The 20,831-nt window shown below is 40.3% G+C and overlaps 1 protein-coding gene across 3 annotated transcripts in view; it reads right to left on the bottom strand.

Annotated features, from left to right (window-relative positions):
• COL4A2 (collagen type IV alpha 2 chain) overlaps positions 1-20,831 on the bottom strand; it is a 141,465-nt gene that overhangs the window by 12,456 nt on the left and 108,178 nt on the right. For all 3 annotated transcript variants that reach the window (XM_030962981.1, XM_030962973.1, XM_030962985.1), the window contains exons 23-37: positions 17,972-18,044; positions 17,777-17,883; positions 16,543-16,744; positions 15,717-15,776; positions 14,898-14,960; positions 10,783-10,890; positions 9,392-9,613; positions 7,064-7,225; positions 6,411-6,581; positions 5,138-5,281; positions 3,726-3,851; positions 3,155-3,336; positions 1,636-1,699; positions 1,177-1,251; positions 460-567 (exon numbers count right to left, since the gene is read on the bottom strand). In XM_030962981.1, the coding sequence (XP_030818841.1) occupies positions 460-567; positions 1,177-1,251; positions 1,636-1,699; positions 3,155-3,336; positions 3,726-3,851; positions 5,138-5,281; positions 6,411-6,581; positions 7,064-7,225; positions 9,392-9,613; positions 10,783-10,890; positions 14,898-14,960; positions 15,717-15,776; positions 16,543-16,744; positions 17,777-17,883; positions 17,972-18,044 (1,867 nt within the window). The remainder of the gene's footprint in view (positions 1-459; positions 568-1,176; positions 1,252-1,635; positions 1,700-3,154; positions 3,337-3,725; positions 3,852-5,137; positions 5,282-6,410; positions 6,582-7,063; positions 7,226-9,391; positions 9,614-10,782; positions 10,891-14,897; positions 14,961-15,716; positions 15,777-16,542; positions 16,745-17,776; positions 17,884-17,971; positions 18,045-20,831) is intronic.

The following is a 20,831-nucleotide window of genomic DNA, read 5'->3' as shown; positions in this document are numbered from 1 at the left end:
TGCAATAGGACATGTTCTTGAGCCCTGAGTGTGTGATCCAGCCACAGCTGAACCTGACTTGGCTTCTCTTGTACAGTGGGCCCATGAGCCTGGCTCAAAGAAAGGCTCTGTAACTGTGTCCTGGGAGATACTGATTTAATTTATGGCAGGAAAGGTCATTGAAAAGCCTACTCCTAGTAGTATTGAGACATTAGAATACCTGAGTATGCCAGCAATAAAACACTTTGACTGGACACATGGTTGCTATAGAAAAGGAAAAACTGGTATCAAGTAGAGTTGGGTTTTTGCAATTTCTTCTTAATTTCTGCTGTGAGTTCCACATCCTTGCCACTGCTCCTCACCAATTTACAGAATGATGAGCATATTGAAAACTTAATTACTTTCTTTTGATGGAAAGAATATTTTTCTTTTTCCTCTTAAACAATGTTATTCTTCGGAGTGTTAAAAAGAATATTTTACCTTCCTGTCCCACAGAGCCAGGGACACCCTGCGTGCCCTTGAGGCCTTCAATTCCAGGGAAACCAGGATCACCACCTTCTCCTTTTGGTCCCACACCTCCTCTTATGCCTGGAAAACCACAAAACCAGTATGTTCTTTTAATTCCTTTGATGTTCTTTTAAGCAAACAAGCATAACATGAACTTTGCTACTGAATGGGTCCTGGTCTTGCCACATAAAGACATTCTTCTAGTCAGGGTGCTTACATAATCTGGGAGCATGAACAGTCCTCTGGCCAAATGATCATTAAATTTGTTTTTAAAAGTGCTCCCCAAATTATGTGGAATATGACACTGATGTTCAAGTGTGCTGCATGTACAGGGAAATTTAATATACTACCTAACAACTCAATCCAAAATCGAGAAGACTTTGCTATCCCACCTTCTATAATCATGGCATGATAATGCTCTTTTTGTCATCAACAGCAAAACAAATTATATAGAAATGTTTACTGGAGTTGCCAGTGATGATGTTTACTGCTATAATGGTATTTTCAGTTGAAGAGGTAAATGTAAGACATATTAATTTCAATAAAGAAAAGATGAACCTCTCCAGGAGCTGTCATAACAACACAGGTTCAAGAGCCATCAAAAGCCCATAGAAAGCTCCCCCTCCCTTCCTCTGGGAACTTTGGTATGTGAAAAGAAATACATTCAGAGAGCAACTGTGAAATTAATACCTGTTAAGCCTGGCACACCAACTTCCCCTTTCAGGCCTGGCATTCCTGGTAAGTTTATAGTATCTCCCCGATCACCTATTTCAAACAAAAATGAACACATGAGTGGTAAGGCTTTAATTTAAACAGTACTTCCTGTTGTTTCAAAGGAATTGCAACTTCAGAGGCAAAATTCTGCAACTATTATCTTTGTAGAATAAAAGAGAAGTAAATTAAAGAGAGCAAAAAAAGTGTCTGGAAGAGCCTCCCTCCTTGCCACAGATGGATTTATCCATGGACAGCACATGTTACATGAAATTAACAGTATTAACCTTTTTAGAGCCTTCCACACTAACAATATCATTCTGTAAGACTGTAGAAAGACTCTGAGATTGAAGACACACTGAGACCCCTCAGAACTCAATGTCAAGTATTTGATAGGTGATGAATACAGAGAGTACTCAGATAAGAGAACAAACTCACCTATTTCTCCATGTGAGCCAGGAGTACCAAAATGGCCTGAAATTCCTGGAATGCCCTTTTCTCCCTATTATATGATTGAAAACAAGCATCAGTTAGTGAAGATGAGGATTTATTCAATCTTCCAAGCAGCTGACATTGGAAATACTAAAAAAAGGCTATTAAAAGCACCACTTTTGAGTTTCTGTAGTACTTTATAGAGTAACATGGCAGCAGTCTGTTAATCTAAATCAGTACCAACCAAGGGACAAGTTATGTTTGCAAAGGCTTAAGTTAAAAATTGAGGACATCCCATTATGCATATATAGCAGTGAGTCCTTGTGCTGATATTGGCTGGGGCAGAATTATTTTTTTTTCACAGTAGCCAGTACAGGATTGTGTTTTGGATTTGTGCTAGAGACACTGTTGATAACACAGGGATGTTTTCATTCCTACTGAACTGTGCTTACACTGTGTCAGGACATTTTTTGCTTGTCACTCCTCTGTGCCGGTGAGCAGGCTGGGGGTGCGCAGGGATGTGGGAGGGGACACAACTGGGACAGCTGATCCCAACTGACCCAATGGATATCCCACACTCTGTGGCCTCATGCTCAGCATATGAGGCAGGGGGCATGGTGGACTGGGGGGTAACAATGCTTGGGGATTGGCTGGGCATCAGCCAGTGGGTGGTGGGCAATAGTTTTCATTTGTATCACTTGTCTTTCTTGGGTTTTATTTATCTATCATTGTTATATTATGATTATTATTATTACTACTATAATTATTTATCATTATTGTAGTTTATTTCAATTCTAAAACTGTTCTTATCCACAAGTTCTCTCACTTTTACCCTTCCAATTTTCTTCTCCCCATCCTGTTGGGGATGTGTGGGGGAGCAAGTGACCAGGCGGGGCTTAGATTCTGGCTGAGGTTAAACCATAATAGTCCTGCAGTCCTTGGTTAAAAAAAAATCTTACTGAAATCTGAAGGCAAAGAGAATCTGAGAAAGGAACATAGTTTTTGTCTCAAATAAATGATGTCTATGAATCTACTGTCAGGTCTTTTCTAAGCTTTTATTTCTTCCAGTGTAACTTATTTTGCAGCCAGAGTGAATTACAATGAATTGCCCTCTAGAAGCTAAGATTCTTAGGCTCTTTTACTGTTAGGTAAGTGACAGTAACTTTTGGCAGTGATACGATTAAGTCCTGGGACAAAGAGAAAAATAAGCCCAATACTGAGAATAATTTTTACCAGCAGCTGTGGCAACAGGATCAAAGATCTAGAAGGAACCATCTGGGTCCTCACTGGCAAAATGCCAGCATATGAAATTTGGATGTCTCACAATGAGAAAAGAAATTACTCTGCCTGATGAATGTTGGAGGGAGCAAGCAAAAGTATTTGATCTATTCATTCAATGCTTATGGCATTTTTATCTTTGCACTGCTGGTGTTCGGCAAAATTTCAAGGGGTGAAGGCCACTTCCTGAGAAGCTGAATGCCAGCAGCACAAGGACACCCTTATTCCCTTATGTGCATGAACTCACCCTGACTCCTGTGGTGCCAGGGAAGCCTCTGATGCCAGGAGAACCAGCAGGACCAGGATACCCTTTCACACCTGTCAGCCCTTTCGCGCCAATGTCTCCTTTCACACCAGCCACGTAGCTGGGATGCCCAGGGGACCCTGGGGATCCTGTCTTTCCAGGAAGGCCTGGCATTCCCTTGCTACCTGCAGGCATGGAAGAAGAAAAATAAATAAGGGAAGACTGACATGCAGGCTTGTGTGTAAGAAGGTTTCCTGCTACTAGTTTTCCTACTACCTTCTTCTCGAAACATGGGACCACAAGGTGCTGTACAAGGCAAACACACACACACACACACACACACACACACACACACACACACACACACACACACAGAGACATCATCCCTCAAAGCTTTCCTTGGGGGTGACTCTGTGAAATGCATCCAGGAGCTCAGTTTCTGCTGTCAGAGACCTTGCTGGGAAGGCTGCAGCCAAGTGGTACAATGAGCATGGAATATTTAATTTGGTAGCTGAGAAAAAGTACTAAACGAGAGTTCTGAATGCGCTTGCTTTGTTTTACTATGATCACTGACCTTTTAAGCCAAAGAATCCCTTTGTGCCCCTTTCTCCAACATCTCCTTTTTCACCTTTAACTTCCATCATCATGCTGGGCATGAGCTTTGGAGGGTCTCCTGGGGGGCCTTGATCCCCACGGTCACCTAAAGGGTAAAAAGCCCAACCACGTTACAAAATGCTAGTCAGCAGCATGGTCAGAAAAAGTGAACAGAAGAGTGAATTAGGAAAAAGGAATGACCTTCCACAAGCTACAGAAAATGCACTTGCATGAAAAGTAACCTGTGTCAATACAACATGGCAGTGGAAGAGTCACGCTTAAGAAAACATGAAAACTGAGTTAAACTTTTGTACATAAAATCCTGGGAGTTGGACCCAGACTCCTCTGTGATAGATAATTTATCTCTCAGTAGATCAGTTAGGAATCATGTTTTTATACAAAAAGCCCCAAAATCATGGTTTATTAAAAAACCCAAGAAGCACAAAAGCACAGAAAAGTAGTTTAGTTCTAGTGCAAAGGAAATTCTCAATCAAAAAGCCTTGGGCAAAAGAAAGAGTTTGGATTTGTTACCAGCTATAGTGTTCATTTTCTTGACTTTATCATTACTGGTGATATCAGTAAGTGATATCAGTAATCTTCTGATCAGTAAATCAGAAGAAGGGACCCACACAGACTCTATGAGTATCTTTAGTTCTTTGTGGGGTGCAGAGACAGGCCAGTAACTCAGACTTGTCTCCTATGATTATGCACTGTCTCACATTTCTTCAACAAGAAGTGTATTTGCACTTCTCTTCACAGGGGCTGTTTTCACACATGTCTTTTGCTGAGACTGTTGCTGGGATTCTGCAACCTCTGAATTGCAGACACTTTTAAAAAAATACCAATCTCAGGGTCCCTAGGAGGAACATTTTGGTCTTGTGGCAAAACATTTATTTAAAGGCAATTGTGTGTAATCAAAAGAGGACTGAGTTACAGTTTTCATTTTACCAACAATAATACCGGCTGAAGGTTTGTGACTTTTAAGCTTTTAATAATGTTTGTGACTTTTAACTACTTAATTTTAACTACTTAATTGCCTGTTTTTCTGAATATTTAACTGTCTTTACAGTGCAACTGGAGAAAAATGTAAATATTCTCCCCCAAGCATCTTACGCTGCCTATGCTTCCTGGGAAAATGCTCTCATGACTTCTGCACAGGGGTGCCACTATCTGAGTTCAGATGAGTAATAAGATATTTGTCTCCAGCCTAAGTGTGTAAAGAAGCAACCTTTCTCTGAGTCTAAAATCCAGCCCTCTTGGCCAGAGGCCCATGTATGAAATAGATGGAGGAATGTCTGAGCTAAATTTAACATGTGAAAAATGTGTCTTCTTTGTAAAATAGTTCTGCAGATGTGAAGAGCAAACACACTAGTACCACCCATAAGCAAATACCTTTGAAGCCACGTGCACCCTGTGAGCCTTTATCTCCCTGAGCCCCAAGTGGGCCAAATTCTCCTTTGATTCCCTTGATGCCTGGTCTTCCTTTTAGGCCTGTCATGCCTTTGAAACCATCAATGCCGGGTGAACCTTTCAAGCCTTTAAGAAAGAAGGGGAAGAGAAGTGTTACTTCACTCAGATTTCTGCAAATTAAGTAAATATGAACCAGCAACACATGATTAAAATGGTATGAAAACTTTTGTGCAGCAGTACCTATTTTTTGGGTGCCTTGATGCCTACAGCAATCTGTGGGTCTGGAGCAGGCACCCAAGCTCTCTAAGAGGTAGTAGAGCTCCTGAGGTAGTCTGCTCTCAGGAGTACACAAACCTGCCTCAAGTGGCCAAGAGGAGGTGTTGTGGAGATGACCAGAACTCACTGCCTTCTTCTGAGAGATCAGTACAACCCCTCTCCTAGAGATGGGCTTGAGATATGTACCTAGTTCCACACAAGGCTTGTAGTCAGCCTGGTCTATATGTATGGATACAAATCATGGGTCTAGGACTGGCTGGTCCTAGCTCACAAAAAATTCCCCTACTTCTCTTTTCTAAACAAGAGAATGCTATGTTACATGGGTAATGCTAACAAACAGATCTTAATTTCTCTCAAATGAGAGCTGATCTCAGAGCTAGTCTCGTCCCGTCCTTCCGACTGATGGAATTGCAATGCGCGTTTTTAAGCATGCTTTGTGCTCAGCTTGGCTTCACGTGGAGATGAACCCTGTTGAAACTTCCTGTGTGGTGTAGGCAATGTGCATTACACAGATGTGTTTTCTTGTGGCTGGTAGGTGAGCATCTCACATCCTCAACATAACATCAGTGTCCTAAAGTTACTATTGAGGTCCTGTGTCTGGCATTGCTCAGTTCACAGCTCCCAGCTTTAAAAAACTTTGAAACCAATGTTTGGAGAAACATCTCTTAAATTTACTGAGGACCAACGGGACTAGGATGAAGGGAAGACTTTTAGAGAGAAAACGGCAAATACTGTGTATTTTTTAAAATGAGAAATAAAACAGCCATTGCTCTTCTAAATAGGGCTGCATATCACAAGCTAGCACTGTGCCAAGTCCAACACAGTGGAAAACAGGCAGTGATTTTGGAATGTATTAGGCACATGATCCTAATTCTAGTGATTGAAATAGAGGGAGACCAGCAGAGAATATGTCTGGTTCATGTCTGCACAGAAAAGCTTTAATCAACCACTGCTTTCAAAGCAGCAGTTCAGAGCTCACCTTTATCTCCTGGAAAGCCATCCATTCCACTTATGCCAGGGGGACCAGTCATACCACGTATACCTGGCAGTCCCGTGTGACCCATGTCACCTTTGTCACCAGATAGACCCTTCAGGCCCACGGGGCCAGGAAAACCTTGCTCACCATCTTCTCCCCTAGCACCAGGTGGACCTGTTGTGTAAATGTGAGAACAGGGAGAGTAAAGAAGGTTTGGATATAGATGATGCTTTCGTACACAGTAGCTCAAGAGGGAGAAAATTGTTGTCCTACCAACTTCATATCAAAGTGGAGAAATCAGGATTTTTTCATCCAAGAATTGCAGAAATTATTGTAAAGATAAAGTAGCTCATCAACATGAACCAGCCTCGCTATCAGTTTGGTCCCACACCACTTGCGACAGGACCTTCCCCTCCTCTTTAATTCAAGAATTAAGCCCCTTTTCCATAAGCCTAGACTCATTTGGTGGCTTCCTTTCTCCAGTCTGCCAGCAGCCAGCTCTGACCTGACATGGTAGGTGGCTACAGAAAGAAAAGCAGCAGCTCTGCCTGTGAAGATCATCCCCAAACTTTAACTCTGTGCTGGGGAAACCTTACAGTTGCCCTGCCACAGAGGGCTAGCAAGAGGAATGACACAGGACTGCACTACTTCCTCACCAAGAGGTCCTTGAGAGCCAGGGCCACCATCTGGCCCACGGTTTCCTGGTGGACCTGGGAATCCACGTGTTCCTGGTGTTCCTGGTAATCCCATCAAACCAGGGAGACCTTGTGGCCCTGGATCTCCTTTGGGTCCTGGCGAACCTGGGCTACCATCCGCTCCTAAAAGACCAAAATTATGCATTAGAGATCATCACATGTAGAGAACATGTTTTTATATATTTCTTCTGTGTACACCCTCGGCTTCCAGGGTGTGTTTTTCTTTTGAAAATTCATTGAGAATAGGAAAAGCAAATTAAAGGACTGGTCTTTAGATTTAAAATAATTGATGTTATGAGCAATGATCTCAAAATTTGCATCACATAGGTTGATTGACTATTTCAAATGAATGGTAATGATTTGGCACCACATGGATATACATGCAGGTCTCTTTCAGTTTTAATCCCAATCTTTCTATTTTAATCCCAATAATTCTGTTATTCCTGATCTCCCTGTCACATATATCTTAGTAAGAACTGAATCAAGCAGCTGACTGAACCACTGAAATAATGCTATGTATCTTATGAAAAAAATTTTATATGCAGGAAAAGTAACATTACAGACAGATGGTGGGATCTGTGTTATTGTTTAGAAATTTTCATGTAAGGTCATTACAAGGCATTTCTGTAAGACTGATACAAATTCCTAAGCAAAAAGGCCCTAATTTTGACTACATGCACTGGGTGAAAAATTATGACTCTACCATAACCCAGTAAAGAGGGTGTTAAGTTTTAAAAAGATAATGCCCGCTTTTTATTCAGATTGGAGAAGCAGCAGCATACAAATAGTACATGGCATTTAAAATCCAGGTCAAGTGGATCTCCTTCTCTTTCTTCAGGTTTTACATCAGTGCAGGTTCATTGGCTTGACTGTAGTTATAAGAGCTTCATAACTGTGGTCATTTAAAGTGGGTTTTCTCAATAACAGCATACAGACTTTAGTTTGTTATTCTAAGTGGAAAATATGGTTTAAAGGAATCCCCAGTTATTTCGTGTAAAATTAAAAAAAAATCATACTTGTAGAAAAATTCACATGCTATTTGGAGCCATTCTGTCAGAACTGTAAAATAAATAAAGAATAGACAAACTAGTAATGATTTTTATTTTCACTGTATTTTTTTACTATTGGCAACTTAGTTCTACAAAAATGCTTACAAAGAGGGTGCAAAGTCACACCGTATTATTTTTTTTCAAACAAAATTGGATTTTGTCTCCTCTTCAGAGATGTTAGTGATGTTTTCTGCCTTTCCTCAAACTTGTTAAAGGCCACAGAGCTGCTTTCATCCTTTTCATTCACTCTGGGGCTCTACTGCAGGTGAAACCAGCTCTCCTCACTTCAAGTAACTCTGAGATGATGCTATTCTTTATTTATTTTCATCAAAAATCATGAGAAAGATATCCAAAACTAGTTCCTGTGATAAACTTTGCTTTGAGCTAGTCATACAATTACTACTCTTTTCTCAGTTCCACACAGGGGAAGGGGGTACTCAGCAGTCCTAAATTTAATTATAGGTCCAAATGCAATTGAAACCATGTAGAAGAGTATGCTAAATTCCCATATGTGCTTTTGAAAGCACTTCACAGAGTTGAGAGAGTGAAAAAATCAGATTTTGTTGAGAAACACTGTTTTCTGCAGGGATTTTAGGGTATTTTTTATGGTCTGTGAAATAACAAATGAAAATGAACACCCTGAAGTTATAAATAAGTATATAATATTATCTTTTTCCTATTTGTGAGTGCCCAAAGACTGACAAGGTAAAATAGCTTATTAGCAGTTACCTTACTCAATGTCCTCTTAGCTAAAATTTACAAATTCAGCACTACTGCAAAGTGCTGATCAGCAAAGCCATGCAAGACCCAGACATTTTTGGTATGGGAAAAAATCTCAGTATTATTGCTGTATGTAAATGAAAATTGAGGATAATAGCAACATCACCATTCCCTTAACTACAGGAAAAAAAATTAGCAGTACATCTGAAAGCGACAAGGATGAGCAAAGTCTGGTTCTCTGCTATCCTCCTGTAGTTGATTTCATGTACAGCAGTGTGAAGGACAGCTGAACATAAGCAATGGATCTCCAGAAAGTGTTCAGAGGAGCCAGGCATGTTGGCAACAGCTGACACAGAAGTGGAAAGACTAGGAGATCATCAGGCACTGGGAATTGATAGTGAGGTCATCAGTACCTCTGGCGCATCCTAACATGGTTTCTTCCTACTCTCACATCCCTGCAATTTGGCTGCATTTGTATCAACTCTTAGGCAAACCTTGCTTTATTAGAAGAAGCTGTTACCTCTAGTTCCTGGTACTCCTTGATCTCCTGGTGCACCTTTCAGCCCTGGAAAGCCGGGGAGGCCGACATCCCCTCGGGCCCCTGCTGCTGCTCCAAAAACGTCACCAGGAAGGCCCTTCGGTCCTGGTGCTCCTGGAGCTCCGGATTTTCCTGTAAGTCCTGGGTGTCCCTGCAGTCCAGGTAGCCCATTTGGGCCTCTGTCTCCCCTAGGTCCAGTGAAACCTATAAATAAAACAGAGACTAGGCATCACAGAGTTCACTACAAATGTTGAAGTTCAAATCCTAGAAGTACCAACATGATGTTCCCATCACCACAAATGACAAGGTAAAGGCTTCTTGTGCACTGGAAAACTGGAGCTGGACTGAAAGTTAAGCCCAAGCATTGGTGAAAGATAGCATGGAAAACTGCAGGGGATTGCTCCCTGTGGCCTGGGAGCCATATGAGAGCCCTAATTTAGCAATCAGAGTACTCTGTGGGGCTTACCAGGGGAGACAGAGGTTCGTGGTCCTGTCCTATGCTGCACAGAGCCATGTTGTATGATGCATCCCTTGATGCACCAGGACATGCACCAGCTCTTCTTTTGCTTTCTCTGTTGCTACTACAGATGCTGTAGATGAGTCCAGAGAACCCTGTTAGGCCATGTGCTGCCTGAGGGCAAAGCACCCCCTGGCAATGGACTTGGGAAGTTTTGCAGCACTTCAGAATCTGTGAGGATTTAGGACTTTGAAATCGGATCTCTCAAAAAAATTTCCAGAGAGCTCATAAATTAAGTCGCATCAATGGCTTCTGTAATGGGGTACAGAAAAAACCCCAAACAACTCTACCCATTTCTCTGACCAAGTAAACTTGGTCAACCACAGGGAAGTGGTAGTTTCTGGAGATAATTCCTGTAATTCCTGATGGACTGACTGATGATTTGTGAACATACACACCTACTGCAGCTTGGATGTGTGTGCCACTGAATGAATCACGTATGCAGTGGCACACACACAGGCTCATTTATACAAATGTTGGAAATAATTAAATGGAAGCACTAATACTATTATTTTCTTCCTTTCTTCATCATCATTATGAGTAAAATGCACTTGGAATCTAAAACATCTTGTTATTGAATTTCTTTATGAGAATTTCATTAATTTTGACCGTCACATTTATAATTTTGAACAATAAAGCAGATTGTAAAAGGTTGGCATCTATGAATTTTTTCATCATTATGGAAGTTGCAAGAAATACTTCTGGATTTGAAAAGTAATATTTTTGTCTAATGGCTTATTGATTCAATGTAGAAAGGAAGATAAGTAAAAATCTACCTAGAATCAAGTATTTGTGTTTAAGTGACTTCAGTAAAAGGTCAAAAGTGTATAAAGAATGAATAATTATTTCAAGATACCTGGAGGACCTGGGAATCCTTCCCGACCTGGATCACCTCGTGTACCATTTAGCCCTGGAAAACCCATTGGACCTGGATCACCTGGGAATCCTCTTGCACCTTTTGCACCTAAATGATAGAAAAGAAAGCATGAAAGTGTGATCTGAACAAACAAAACAGAAATGTGCATATAATGTAAAAAAAAAAGCTAGTAGTAAATATCATCATGATGTGTTTCTGGATGCAAAGATGAAACCTTTAAAAAAATAATTAATGGGGCTATACAGTAGGTCTTTAGAAGTATTCAAGATCCCAAAACATGGACCAAAAATCTAGGTTAAGTGCTTTTACAAACATGGATTAACCTGACTTAAAGACTAATGATATGAAGACTCCTAGGGTAAAGATAATTGGTTTCACAGACTTTTGGAGCTTTTCAATATTTTGTAAATTAAGGCTTTTAGATTAAGGTCAAAAGGCAATGTCAAAAAAGAGTGTTCACAGAAATGGGCACAGATGAGATGCTGTAGGAGGAAAAAAAAATTTTCTTTTCCTGCTAAACTGATCACAGAACAAGAGCAGACTGGCTTAGATAACCAAGAAGCAGAAATGTAAGGCTAAAGGTTAGATCTAATAATCCCTCAAAATGAATACAAATTAACTAGCCTACTTACTATGTTTGTAACATTACAGGTCTAGAGATTTCCTAGTATCAGAAAGGATGTGCCCTGAAAAAAAAAAGGTGTGCCAGTTCTTCAGGCACTAACCTCTTGTTCATACTGATTTTTCTCCTGACAGCTAAAATGATACCTCCTTTTGTTGTGACACAGTATTTGACATTTCAGTAAGGGCAAATATTACTGTTTTTTAACATCTCAAAACCTGCAAGCATTTTGTAGCATTCCTTTGTTATGTTTATAAAATTATATATTTTTTCCATGCAATAGTTTTATTACATGAGTCTTGTTAATCCACTATATTACGAGATCAAGATTTTTTGTAAAGTTCTTTGAAAATAATTCCTGGGAAATGCTTTGTTCCACTATGCTCCCCAGCACTTTGAACTTTATAAGTTCCCAGCTCAGGCTTGAAGGTCAACAACATGCTTTAACATTTAAAATGTTGTTGCTTAGCATCACCATGAATTACAACTCATTTATTCATTACTGAAATCAAGTTTCTCTCCATCCCTAACTATGACAAACCAAAGGAAATATCACTTGGATTTTGATACTTTCTTCCACTTCAGTTTTCTGAAATTTATATTATTTAACCATGATTATTTGTAGTTTTATGAAATTTATATTATTTAACCATGATTATTTGTCGTTTTAACTATCATTTGTGAAGGAGAGCAGGAAACATTAAAAAAATGAGAAATAAGGTGCACATGCAGCCAATGCAGTGTGCATAATATTTCACTGTGCTGTACAGGACTCTTCAGTGCTGTACAGGACTATTTTTTCTCTCCCTTATATGAAAAGTAGCTTCTCAGACAGAAATCAAAAGGAAAAGCTTAGGCTTTCAGGTCTCAATGAAAAACTCCCATGTGCCTCTTACCCAAATGGCATCTTGGTCTTGTTTCCCATCTGCAATAACTGGCTTTCATTGATTCTGTTCAGTATTGCACTAATTAAAAAGCCATGTGAGAGAAAGAAGGTGCAGAGGAAAAAAACATCCACGGCTTACCACATATTTCAGTAAGTCAATACATGATGTTAGGTGGTGATAACATGCTGTGCCAAACAGCAGCATGAAAAAAAGTTTTTATTTTGGCAATGTAATGTTTGGTTTGCAAATATTTTAGTTGTTTGAGACAGAAAACAGCTTATTTCATTCAACAGCAATTGTGTAGACTTTGAGACTCCTGAATAACCAAGATGGTTGTGTGTGTTGCCAGGAATCTCAAAGGAACACAAGGACATGAGGGTGGCAGACTACAAAGACAACTCCTTGCTTGATACACTGTGTGCCATTAGCACCTAGGACACTGAGAGACCTGATTGTCTACAGAGGAGCTCCATGCTGGCTGAGCAGAAGGTGGGAAATCTTGTGGATAAACCACATCACTCCAAGCAGACAATGAAAATGGTGTAAAGGAGGTGCTGGCGCTTTTGTGCTGGTTTGGCCAGTGTGGGTAGGAATGATGCTCCAGACAACTCAACTGACACAGCTATGGCAAAAAGAAGCTGTGAAAATGTGTCCTATTCCTCCCAGGCTTCTGGTTCCAGAACTGCCTCTGGAACTGATTGAAAGGCAGCTACGAACAGAGTTCTGCACTGAGCTCTGCAAGGGGCCCTTCCCAGGTTTTGGAGAGAGAGGATGAAAAACAAGTCTTAAAAAAAACAAGTCTTAAAATTACTAAAGCATGTAAGCTAACAAAGGCAGAGAAGGATCTGTGAAAGAGCTAGCCAAGAATAGAAAATGTAAAACACATGAAACAGCATCACTTGTGCTACAGCAGTCTTACAGCTGGGAGTTAAATCTGACAAATCTGACTGTACTCACTGAAAGAAAAACCTTCAAGCTCATATGAATGAAAATAAACAAATCATATTCAGAAAAAAACTACAAATATTGCAAAGAAAACAAGAAGTCGTGATCCTACCAACAAACCTAGGCATCAGGACTAAGGAAACACAGATAATCTTTCAACTGTGATAAAATTTTTCCTTTTAAGATACATTAATGTGTGATAAATCAATTAATGAACCTATGTATGTCATAATAAACCTTGTGTTGAAAAAAAAAAAAAAAGTTTGACCTTAAAATTTATACTCCAGATCTCTAAACTTGGCTAAAGCACAGAAACAGATGCACCAGGAATTTTACATTTACTAAAATCTGAAAGACCCAGCTATGTTTTTTGTCAGTGTCTTTTATAGCTGGTGATGAGAAGGATCCATTGAAAAACAGTTTTATGCCTAGGCTGGGAGTACTATCAGTGCTGGTCAGACATTACCCCTTCAAGGTCAGTCATTATGACCACCCAGCACACCCTGCCCATGTGTCTCAATTCCATCTCACACAGTCCCTCAGGCTCTGTCCTCACCTCCTCCTCCTCTTGGAAGGAGGTTTGTCACTATTGAGTCAGGAACAGGGGTGATGTGTCATATAGACTCTAGGTCTCTTCAAAAGGCAAATCCAAGTTTATTACAAACCCATTCTTTAATGCGCCATTCCAATACAGGTGGACCTGATTTGTCGTTTAATCAACACCCTGTCACACCACTGGCTAATTAAGAAGATACCCTTTGGTAAACATCTTATGAGAAAACAACTGTTCAAAACACCAGCTGCAAGATTGTTTTAATTCTTTAATTCTCTCAGCCTTCTCAAAACTCCCCAAAACAATTCCTGGGAGAGTTTATCTGGCTTCTCTCTCTCTGACTAAACTGTCGCATCCACGGGTCCCCCTTTTTGTTTAAAGGAGGAGGGGCGTTTATAATCCCCTGCAGGGCCCTTTGCAGGAAGGAGAACAAACACAGCTCAGAGGTGGGGAACCCTCAGTGATGGGGAGGCCCAGGATGACCAGATGGCCCCTCTGGGCTAGGAGGGACCAGCTCTGCAAGGCAGGAGTGCGTGGCTACAGACAGAATGGCCGTGTTGTGTCAGACAGCCTGGCCCAGACACTGAGCTGCACCACAGGCTCTGGGCTCACACTTGCTGAAGGAACTCACACTTGCTGAAGGAATTCTGTACATAACTTGAAGGGGAACAGTGAGAAGCATCTGTCACAGTCCTCCATCCAATCCTTTTATCACCCTGCTCTCAGAGGACAGGATTTGCCTTGTGAGGTATGCAGTCAGCTCTGAGAGCTCAGCACACTCTCTAGCACCAAACCTGTAGACTCTGTATACTTTTACTTGCATGTGGAGAACTGCAAATGGGCTGTCCTCTCTGCCTTCTGCTTCGTGGCTGACACTCATTAGCAAAGCCAGGCTTAGTTCAGGAATGTGAAGTCACCTGGGCTGCACACTGCTGAGATCTCTCTGGCAGGGTCAGGTTCATGCTGTGCTCTAAAGTAATTTCTAAAACTTGCTGTCTGCTAAGGCTCAGTTAATACTGATATGGCAAGATACCCTTCAAATGTAGTGTATGTGGGAAACCCGGTATGGGTAAAGGCAAAACATTACCTGTGGCTCCTGGCACTCCTGGCTTTCCTTGGGATCCCTTTGGTGGCCTTACACAGCCTGCACCTGCAAACAAAAAACTAAGTTAGTCACACTATACGTGCTCCTATGCTGTCTCTCCACGTCTCTGGGCCTGCAGTTGAGACAATTTTATTAAAACAGGCGAAGAAAATTAACAAGCAAACTCCTAATTTGAAAATAAATTTTTTCTTAATTGAAAAAAAAAATTGGCTATGTGTGGCATTTTCAGGAGAGCACTCAAGCTGATCTCCACCCCAAGAGCTACTCTTCTGCCTATTTTACAGGGGTTATGGTGACAGGTCCCGTTGGACTAGCACAGGAAGGGTAGTCCAGACTACTGTATTTTTCAGAATAAGAGAAATGCTTTGTTTCCCTATAGGTGGTTTATACCCATGAAGCAACCAAGTTAATTTTGGTAAAAATGTAAGGGTTTTTTCTTATACATCACATGGCACTGAAAATCTTCACTCAAAGTTCTTCTAAAAAAGTTGCTAAAATTTTCTTGGGCACATAATTTCTGGTACTGTTTTTATAGATTGCATAGTAATCATACAATAAACACTCATGAGTGATGAAACAAAGAATCTCTGAATTGTAGATCCAAAAGTGTAATAATTTTAGAAAATGTTAAATTTGATTGTTTTGTTTGGAGCTACATAGAGTATACGCATAATTATTTGTGACCTAAAGTTCAAACAGTTTACAGCCAAGAGCATCCAAAGCAGTCCTCAGAAGAAAGTATCAACCCATAAAAGCAGCATAATACTAAAAAGATATTCAAACCATTTGTATGTACAGTACCTGACCATATTGGTTCGGTTGCATCTCCTCTAGGAAAGTCTTCAATGACCTGCCCACAGTCTGTGAGCAAAGAATTAGAAAACACAGTTATTATCTAAAAGAGAAAAATTGCAAAAAGAGAAAAATGTTCTCAATTCTAACTAAAATGCCTATAAAACCAGCAGATAATGTATTCTCTTGTGTATTATGCACACATCCCACACAAATTGTTTGCTGTAACATACTGAACACTATCCACACATCGATTAGATCCAGGCCTAAAACCTATCCTGTCATGTTAGGAGGCTGTCCCATGCACTGTGTAAGGTTGACACATGCTTGCTTTAGCTTGAATATTCTTCCAGGCTTCTCTAAGTGGAGGAATGAAACTCTAAGCTTTAGCCCTTCTGAATGTAACCCTGGCATTGCCATGCTTGGAAGGGACTTGAAAAGCTGCAGAAATGCTATAATGAGCTCTGAAGGATGGAAACATGATTTTCTCTGGTCAATTAAAAGATTATGTTGGATAGGAAAAATCAGAGAAAACCACCTGTGGGATTTCCAATGGCAGAACACTGCTCCATTGCCTCCATCTGCTTGAAACCTGAAAAATGTTACTTGCTGGCACTAACACATTAATTCATGTTATTTCAAAACCTGACATAAAACTACTGGGACTTCTGAAGTATCTCCTTTTTAAGATTAGGAAGACAATACCAGCATTTCCTTTTAGCCCACATAACCCCCACCAAGCTGTCCCTTTTCAACAGTGTGCTGGATAAATGCTGCACACAACTCAGTGCTGATCTCCCATGGCTCTGATGTAGGACAGAGTTGTATCTCTTACCTAGTTGGCCAGGCTCTCCTGGCAGACCAGGCAGACCTGGAGATCCTGGGCTTCCAGCTTGTCCTTGGTCACCTGGAGGACCCCGGAAGCCTTTTGGACCAGGAAATCCTTCACCTGGCAGGCCTGCTTCTCCTGGAAAGCCCTTTGGGCCTAATTCACCTGGATAACCAGGATCACCAGGGAAACCTCTGAGAGAATCACCCTGTGGGAAGTCAACAGAGGTGTCACTCCTGACTTTGCTGAGAAACAACTCAAACAGTTAAACTGCTCTCATGAAAAACATCTTATAGGCAGTAATTTCTCAAGTGTTGCATCTCAGCTCTTTTAATCAACATTGAAAGTAAAGTATGTTTGAAATAGCCTGACTTTAATGTAGACCACATGGCAGTAAGGGTTTGAGAAAAGTGTTCCTTGAGGAAACATTCCCCTAAAAATGTTGGCCCATGAAAAGCTCTAAGTTGATTTGGGGAGACGAAAAGCATTGTTAGAGATGTTCCATTGTGGCATTTACTTCTGAGAAAAGCTGACATAGAAATGCATCCAAAAGATTTTTTCTCTGTCTGCACTCCCAGTGATATTTCTACACTATTGAATCAACATTTTACAAACATCATTAGAGAATGCTTTTCTTCCTTCAGAAGCAATATAAAGTACCATCTTCACTGGCAGGAAAAGTACTGTGGTCTAGAGTGCCTAGTATAGCTATTGCCCATCTTCAAATATGATATATGAGCATCCCAGTGGTTCCAAACATCATGTATGATGGGCCACAGGAATTCTTCTTGCAAGGTATTTAAGAAGAAACTTAGAAAATGAACAAAGACTACATGTCTAATCACTAGATAGCTACAGTTAGTTAGGTGAGTTGCTATCAAGCAATATGATGACATAATGTACATTTTAAGAACATAAAATTGTAGTAAATTTTGCTTTTTTTCAACACACTTGTAACAAAGCTATTGAAATTCAGTCACAAAGGATCTCAGACTATACTGAAGGAGTTACTAATGAACCATACACTACCACTTGTTGTTTAAGTAAAATGGAAATAAAAATGAAAGATTTTTCTAAAACCCCTGAGAGTAAACCTGATGATTAATTTGTCAATAACCAACAAACCCAGTCTAGTTTTGCAGCATTATTTGTGAAAGAAGGACAGGCTGGTGATCACAACTCCTCAGAATTAAGTGCATTAGTAGCCGTGTCTGGTGTATTTGCTGTATTTGCTGCTTACCGGAAGGCCAGGCTGTCCTGGTAAACCATCCAATCCATCTCTGCCTGGGAAACCATCCTCACCTCTGATTCCAGGCAGCCCAGGGTCTCCTCGGATCCCTTTGGTGCCTAAAGAAGACCTTCCGTTGTGAGACCAATCTTTCATTAATACTATAAATAATAGGAAAAATTCAGGTGATAAGAATTTTCACTCTACCTTTTGTAGTTACGTGTAAAGAGTCTCCCTTTTCTCCTTTCTGTCCAGGAAATCCAGCTGGACCCGAAAATCCCTGGTGTTATATACATTAAAAAAACCAAAACAAACCAGAACTGCTTAAGAAATAAGTATCAAGATTTGCATTTCTACTGTACTGCTTAAACAAAAAAAAAGCCTCCTTAAATTTTACTTCTTTCCTGTTACTTTCCATGAACAATTTCCTCTTCAGTAATCCCATTCTTGAGCAGAACCTTTATTAATATGTTCTAACTAGGACCAAGGTCTCTATGGCATGATAGAGGAGATTCTGCATGAGGATGGATTGGGACACCTGTGGCTTTCCATGAGCTAGAGTCCTGCAGGACTGCTAGGTGACTGCAGGACTGCTCTGGAGCTGTGCAGGACTGCTGCTGCAGAACCGCACTGGAGAAAACATGGTGATTTACTCAGTGTTAGCCACTAAAGAAAATGCCCCAAACAACTCTTTGTCACCTTGGAAAAAACCTTAGGGTTCTACAAACGTGCAATTCCTCCTGTGCACCACTCCCAAGGAGAACAACCTGACAGTGGATTTTGATTCCATTGATCCCTTCCAACCAAAAGCACTGTTCTGAGGCTGAAAAGTAGCATGACCTTCATTTACCAGACAAGAACATGGGCACAGAGAGATTAAGTGATCAAATCACTTAATCAAATCGCAGACCTGTGGTAAGGCTTTGGTTAGAAGGGAGGGCTGGAGGTCTCTGGCCCAGCCCAGCACCTGGAGATAGAGCAGGTTGCCCAGGGCCTTGCCTAGCCATGCACTGAAAATCTCCAAGTAGGAAACCTTCTCTCTTGTAAAGACAAACTGTGGGGAAGCTAAAGACCAGCCTCCGGCAGTCTTGACTCCTTGACACAATGCTGGAACCTCCTCATGAACAGCCCATCTGAAAGTGAAATTTCTAGCTACTGGCCAAGAGCCTGGCAATCCCAGAACCAAATCCATATCCATGGTAGGTGCCAAGGCCCAGAGGTTACAGTCATTTACTAGTGATTGTTTTATGCCAGTTAGCTTTAGTTCTGAATAAATACACTCATGCTCACTAAAATATAAGCTGTGCATGTCAGGTTTTCCTCAGCCAACTCTTACAGAATTCCAGGGCAGACATTGAATGAAAGGGATGTACCTGATAAATTTATTTTTTGTTTAAAATACTCCTGTGCCAGATATTATTTACAAGTGTGCCTTTGGCACCACTGTATTTTATTGACATTCTGGGTGAAAAGCATGTATAAAAACTATCTCAGCTGCAGGTCACCACAACAGCGCAGGTTTGCACTTCTGTTAGTCAAAAGATTAGTTCTGATTATAAGCATTCTGCTTTACCTGGGACATATTTGAAAGCTGCATTTTAATGTAACTGAAGCCTATCTGTACTCCATGGCAGAGTCGTTTCTTTTGGACATTGATTTTTGTCAGGCCAAAAGAAATCTCAAGAACTTAAAATAATGCTGAATTACTGCATTAACACTGCACTAATAGCATGATCTTCACAATGCTATTTTTTTCTCAAGATTTAGTTGTTATGTATAATACAATTTAGCATAGAGGTATTTTCAAAATATTTTACAGCTGCTTCTAATTTCTCCTTCTCCACAGGAAAAAAAAAATCCTTTTGCTTGGGATAAAATTTCATTTTCATTAAACTGACATACATCTCATCAAGATTAATTGTATTTATCACCCACATATGTAGCTTGTTGAACATGCGTTAAAAAATTATGGAGTGATTTTTACCCCAGTATATGGACCAAGAATATATAAGCTACATTGTTTTACTTTTTGAATTTGCTGTGCTATGTCTGTACATGTTTATATTTCTCTCTGTTCTATAGTAACTTACATTCTGGGATGAAGAACCTCAAAAGCAAAAAAGCATAGTAGAAATTTCAAAGTTTTAACCTGAGTATCAATATTATATTTTTGGAAATATTTCTGTCAATTTTTTATTGACTTCTGGAAAGTACAGCTTTTCATAAAAGTATTTTTAATTTTTGCAAAAGAAAATCTACCTTTTCTGCTTTTTTTTTTAATACAGCCATAATAAAGTCGAAGTTTAATGTATTGTATTTTAATTCTAAAAAATCCCAAACTTTGGATAATTGTGAGTGAGCTTGGTTTTTTGTTGTTCAGAAGAGCCTAAAGTACTAACTGAAATCAGTTTGCTCTGACATCTTTGTACTTTACAATGGCACGTAGCGATAGGAAAAGAGGAAAAGTTTTATACTAACAGACAGTAGGTTTAGATTAGATATTAGGAAGAAATTCTTTGCTGTAAGGGTGGTGAGGCCCTGAAGCAGGTACACAGACCCAGAAGAGTTGTGGATACCTCACCCCTGGAAATGTTCTAGGCCAAGAACACTTGGATGGGGTCCTGAGCCACCTGGTTTAGTGGAGGGTGTTCCATCCCATGGCAGGGGTTTGGAACTGGGTGATCTTTAAGGTCCCTTCCAACCAAAAGCATTCTACAATTCTTTGATACACAAAATCAGTTTCTGGGTCAGCATTACAAAGGACTTATTCTAAAATATTGAGAGATGTGACTGACTGAAGCCAGTTCTGCCTGTGAGGAGCCACAATGCAGTTAGCACACCACATAGTACAGCTCCTATATGTACCACCAACAAACAAGCTGTTATGAGCCCTTTCCTCAGTGTTACTGAACAGTGTTTTTAGAAAGACTATATTGTGAACAAGAACCTTACATTTTACCAGTTTAACATGTGCATCCTATAGCAACAAGCTTAGGTTACTGCTGGAGTTTCCCTTCTAGATGGTCAGATCATACTCAATACAGCAGCTTGAAAGGGTTCTGCTTTC

This window comes from Camarhynchus parvulus, chromosome 1 (assembly GCF_901933205.1).
Source record: "Camarhynchus parvulus chromosome 1, STF_HiC, whole genome shotgun sequence".
NCBI lineage: Eukaryota > Metazoa > Chordata > Aves > Passeriformes > Thraupidae > Camarhynchus > Camarhynchus parvulus.
Note: the sequence above shows the minus strand (reverse complement) of the source record. Positions and strands in the feature narration are given on the sequence as shown.